General features: G+C 43.9%; 1 protein-coding gene across 1 annotated transcript; it reads left to right on the forward strand.

The window, feature by feature from the left end:
• Nucleotides 1–374: 374 nt before the first annotated feature.
• LOC106534951 (secretogranin-2) lies at nt 375–4,375 on the forward strand. The gene is made up of 2 exons (XM_014031773.1): nt 375–457; nt 2,184–4,375. The coding sequence occupies exon 2, from the start codon at nt 2,192–2,194 to the stop codon at nt 4,034–4,036; it is 1,845 nt and encodes a 614-aa protein (XP_013887227.1). The 5' UTR covers nt 375–457; nt 2,184–2,191; the 3' UTR covers nt 4,037–4,375.
• The last annotated feature ends 1,356 nt before the right edge of the window (nt 4,376–5,731 follow it).

Raw genomic sequence — 5,731 nt, forward strand, 5'->3', positions numbered from 1 at the left:
GTCCTTGCTACTTGGTGGGGACGCTTTTTCAGGAAAATGCAGACTTGTGGGGACCGGATGCTCCTTGTGGGGGCCAAAGCCCAGTCCCCACAACTTCGAAAGCTGATTTTGGCTGGGTTTAGGACCAAGGTGTGAATTGGGTTTAGGTTAGTTTTGGGTTCAGGTTGGTACTTGTGAGGTTAGCCTTAGGGTTTGTGGTCAGGGTTAAGATATAAAATTTAAAAAAAAAAATGAATTGAAGTCAATGGAAAGTCCCCACAAGGATAGAGAGAGACATAGCATGTGTGTGCGTGTGCGGGCGTGTGTTGCGTATCTGCTGACGCACGAGTCAGGTGACTGCTCTAATAGCACGAGGAGCTGTCCGCGGTGCTGAGCTCAGACTCAAACACAGCGCGAGGCAGAGAGATGCTCAGCTCGCTCACCCACCTTGGAGACACGAAGTAATTGGAAATAAAAGGTAGGACTCCGGATTTTCATTAATAGCTTGAGGCTCAAACAGTTTCCGGTCATGTGTCAGGTGYCTAGTTACATTTTTAAAGTTACTTGAAGTGTCTTTATCTTCCTGCCAACCTGATGCTCCGCTCCAGACGCACAGAGGGGGGTAAGGTTTGGTGTCCGCGGTGGTCCTTTGTTCTCCTTTCACAYTCCGTGGACTCTTTCTGATTAGTTTAACAATGTCTTGTTTGTAAACAAGTTGATGTGGCGGGATATATTCAGGTCAGAAACATGAACACAAATGATAAACATGATGAATACACTTTGCTTCAAAGTTTGTGCCTTAAAAACCCTGTTTGCTTTTAGTGGACACACTCGTTTGAAAAGCTGATTGCTCTAAAGGACATTATTGTCTCAGAGTAAACTGTTTCAACATGAATAAAAGGTTGACGAGCAACAATAACATCTGTGGGCTGGGAGGGTTTTCAGGCAGACAAAGAGGTTTTCTGGGAACATCAGCCTCACCGGGTTCCCTTGACAACAGGGACGTGACTCACAGCCAGCTGGACTAATAGGATCTGCAGGGAGCTGGATCCAGCTGCTGTTCCAGCTGCTGACAAACAGGCGGCATCAGCACCAGCAACAGGCAGGGAGGTGGACAGGAGGAAAACTCACACTGCTGGAGATGGAGCTGGGATTACACTATTAGAGGCTGGCGATCACGTTTGCCCCAATATAAAAATAATTTAAAAAAAGTCAGTTTTACAGCTTTTCAGATAAAATTTGGTTAGGTCACAAAATCTGTGTTGATCCCCCAATACATATTCTGAGCATAGATTGTGCAAAATTGTTGCTTTCATATTTTATCATTAACTTTTTCAAGTCAACACCGTCTGTTAGCAAAATATGTCAGGAACCACTGGAGCGATTTTATTGAAACTTTCAGCAAATATTCATTAGATAAACTTTTGCATCTGATTAACTTTTAGTCCAATTCAAAACAGTTGTTACAGTCAAATAAGTCAGTTTTACWGATTTTGTGCTAAAATTAAGTGTGGTTGTGGCTGAGAGTCTTTCCCACACTAGACCTTTGCTTGTAATTGTAGCCAGAATTGTCGATCTTTTGTTTGTCTGTTAGCAAAATATCTCGTAAACTGCAGGGTAGATTAATTGAATCGTCCAAGAAGTCATCACTGGATCTACGACTGAGGAACTTTTAGGTTAAACTTAATTTAATATGTATAGAAATAATGATAACTCAGTCAGTTTCACAGAGGTTTGGTTAAAATTCGATGTGGTAGAAGCTGAGAGTCATTTACAACACGTACTCTGAGCATGACATCTTGTCACACGAGATCATTTATATAATTATTTTAAAAATGGTTACAGCTCTTTAATTTCTTTAAATAAGATTTACAGTTTTGGCATGAAAAGCAGTGGGTGATATGCATTCTTTAAAAAAAACGCTAGGTCTTGAATTTTATTTATTAAACAATGAAAAATGCTGACTAAAAACTGGTTATATTTTTTGAAAAACATCATTTCCTTGAAAGGAATTAAAAATATTAAATTACCGATGGTATAAAAGTGTGATTTATTGTGAAGACGCTTGATTTAAGCCAGTTTTCTGGGATCTTATGGTCAGACAGAACATGATATCAGTGTCAGAGTGGTAAACAGTGAGAAGCTGTTAGCTCCAGCACGTTAAGGTCAGTGATGACACGTGCCTGTTTGTCTTCTCTCTGCAGACGTCATCATGCCGTCACTCCCTCAGATCTCCAAAACCAGCAAGCCTCTCTTGGTCTGTTTGGCCAATCTCCTCCTGATCCCTCTCCTCCTCACTTCCTCTGCCGTTAACGGGGCTTCGCTCAGAGACCACAGGCTGCGGGGAAGTGAACCCGACCCCCAGAGAGGAGATGCCCTTGAGGCACCCAATGCAGACATGCTGAAAGCCCTAGAGTACATCCAAACTCTCAATCAAAAAGCCCCTGTAGGGGCGGGGCATGACGTYGATCGCACAGATGACGCCGAGAAGCTGAGTGCCATGCTGAGACTGGCTTTTAACCCAATGCAGAGCAAAGATGATGAGGGGGAGGAGCAGGAGGAGGAGAAAGGGGAGAATAAGAGTGAAGAGCTGCTCCAGGCAGTGCTCAGCACTCTCCAGCAAACAGAGCAGGCCTCCAGGCCCCTCCATCCCGTCACGAAGGGGACAGGCGCGAGTCCTGGCTCGTTTCCCAGGGTGCCGCAGGAGCAACGCACCATCGTGCCCCACAAGAAGCTGCCTTTGATGTTCGAAGAYGAGGAAGAAGGTGRGGAAGAGGACAGAGAGGGGCCCAGGCGTGAGAGCCTCCTGAAACGCACCAATGAGAACGTGGAGGAGAAGTACACGCCTCAGAACCTGGCCACGCTGCAGTCGGTGTTCGACGAACTGGATAAGCTGACCRGTTCCAAGATCCTTCATAAGCGCCAAGATGAGGGCGATGATGTGGAGGACAATGAGGAGGAGGAGGAAGATGTGTTTAATGTGAGGAATGCAGAATATGACGACATGGATGGGGAGCTTGCAGACTGGGGTCCTCCAGAAGAACAGGACGAGGAAGATGAGGAAGAAAGCGACAACAAACAAGAGTTGGATCGAGGGCTTGATTATATCGACGACAACGATGGCGAAGCTGATGAAGACGATGATGATGAAAGATATCCGGTGAAACGGTCAAGCGATCCAGACGACATGGCCAATTTGATGGACTACTACCTCCTGAAGGTTCTGGAGAACACAGAGGAGGAAGAGCAGAAACGAGAGATTGAAGAAGAGGAAAGRGCTGAGAGGAGGGTGGCTCAGACTCGAGGTAACGTCGATCCACGGCTCATCTACCAGCTCCTCACCATCTCCCAAAAATACCACATCCCACCTGCAGACCTGATGGAACTGCTCAAAACTGGAGGCCGGACGAATCAAGACAAGTTGCGAAAGAACARCGGACTGTCCAGAGCCGAGAGCAGGCTGGCCCAGATGTCCTCCAGRAAGACAGTGAAGTTTCCAGAATCTAAATTCWACAGCAGACGTCCGCTRTACGAACAAAAGACCCCAGAGGAGCTGAGAACGCAAGAGATTCTCAAAATCCTGGGTCTGGAAGGAACGGAGGATCCAACTCCCACCAGAGGCCAGAGGCAGCACAAGAGCTCCCCGTCACGACTTCACGCTTCCCCTGCCGGGCGTCCGGGGGAATCCGCTCCCACGCAGTGGCGCCTTCCCAACACACTCAGAGACGACTACGACGACACGGTGGACGAGGATGAACTTGCAGCTTACTTGGCAGCTCAGATGCTGGCGCGGTATCCCAAGACCGCTTTTAGCAACAACAAGAAGGCGACTCAGAAGCGAGGTGACGTCGAACAGAGCATGGCGGGCTCGTTTGAGAAGGCGCTAGAGGAATACTTTGATCTGATGGACAGAGAGAAAAACCCAAAGAGACAGTCGGAGGAGGACAGAACGGGCGAGGAGACACAAATGCAAGGCTCTGAGAAYGAGGCGGTGATGAAAGTGCTGAGCTACCTGAACCCAGAAACAGAAGAAAGTGAGGCCAAAACTGCCAAATGAATGTAAATAAGGTTGTAGATACATATAAATATATATTGTTTTAGAGGAGCGAGGATAAAAAGAAAGTATTTTGAAGAAAACACAGTCAAATTATGTTATTCTGTAGTTTTACAAAAATATTATTTACTAAGGGGGGAAATGAGTGTTCACATTTTTATTTGTATTTCTGAATAAAAACAGGTTGCCTGACATATGAACACGTCTTACCGGCCTTACAATTACACACAGAGTCAAAATCAGTGTTACATCTCCAGATTCACTTGTGGTTTTTGTAAATATTTCTTAAATGTGCTCTTATGTGACATACTTGAGGTTAATAAAGCATTGACTTTATTTTTCCTTCCGTCTAAGTGTTTCTCTTTGTATTCTGCAAAATGCATCAGTCCAAACACAAACAAACCCAACAAACGTGTCGAACAAAGGCACTTAAAGTGGAAAAATGTTTTTTGCTATCCGATTTCTTGTCATAAAACCCTGAGTTGAATAAAAACTAGCTTCTACGAGCAACTTTTGCTTCAAGTTTTAAAAAGAGAGACCCGGTCATCTGCTTGTTCAGTAGGCAGGTTTGCTCATGTACTCCTCCATTGTCTGTGGACACAGGAGACAAAGATATTTTCAACATCACAACAAAACAGTGTTATTAAAAAAGTCTATCTCTTGAAATTTGTCACATTTTGCCACGTTACAACCAGACTTCAAAGTATTTTTTGGTTTTCATGTGACAGAGAAACACAAAGTAGATTAATTGTAAAGTTAAAGGAACATTACATAATACAAAACGTATGAAGATTGGTGTTTGGTAGATTATTCCTTTGTTGTAACAATGCTTCTTGGCAATAACTCTTATACTGGGCACCTGATCAGCAGCACCTGGGGTACCAGAATTTCAAAGGGCATCAACAGCAAAAAAGGCTGTTTAGCAGAGAACATTTGGCAAATTCTCTATGTGCACAACCCACATACTCAGCTCTGCTGCTCATCCCACAAATGCATGTTCCTTACAAATGTGGCACAATTTAAAGTGAAATTAATGGGCTTTCCAACAGGCTATAAGATTTGTTGCCAAGAAACCTTGTTACAACAAAGAAATAATCTAYCAAACACAGATCGCCTTACGTTTTGAGCTAACATTGAATCCTAAACATTTGRCTTGTATTCATCAGCCACGAGTCAATACTTTTGTAGAACCGCCTGTCTTTTGTTGTTGGTCGCTAACAGCTCTTCTTTTAAAAAAGCATAATTTCACATAGATTGGAGAGCATCTGAACAGTAGCCGTGTTTCCATCCAATTTCAATTTGAATTTTGAGTGAACTTTTAAAATGTTGAAAAAAGGAAAAGAAGAAGAAAAGCAAATCARACRTGTTTCCATCAACTGGCTTGGAGCAAATCAACCAGACTACACAAAGTGATTATATCAGACGTTGACGTTACACATGGCTGTAGTAAACAGGAAGTAAAGTCACAAACTCTCAGGGATRCACATCTACGTACAATGGAGAGAAGTTATCAGGAACGTTTTGCTACTATCAGGAAAGGTGCAATTATTCTGTCATTTCAACTAGTTCTGGTGACGTTACATGCTGTCTGGAGACGTAAAGAAAGAAATGCAATTCTCTTCACGTTATGGAATAACTGAGAAGACGTCGACAGCAGGAGGAAGGTCCTGCTACTAGTTGCTCTGGTACCGGTACCAG

The sequence above is a fragment of the Austrofundulus limnaeus genome, unplaced genomic scaffold (assembly GCF_001266775.1).
Source record: "Austrofundulus limnaeus strain Quisiro unplaced genomic scaffold, Austrofundulus_limnaeus-1.0 Scaffold1314, whole genome shotgun sequence".
In the NCBI taxonomy this organism is placed as follows: domain Eukaryota; kingdom Metazoa; phylum Chordata; class Actinopteri; order Cyprinodontiformes; family Rivulidae; genus Austrofundulus; species Austrofundulus limnaeus.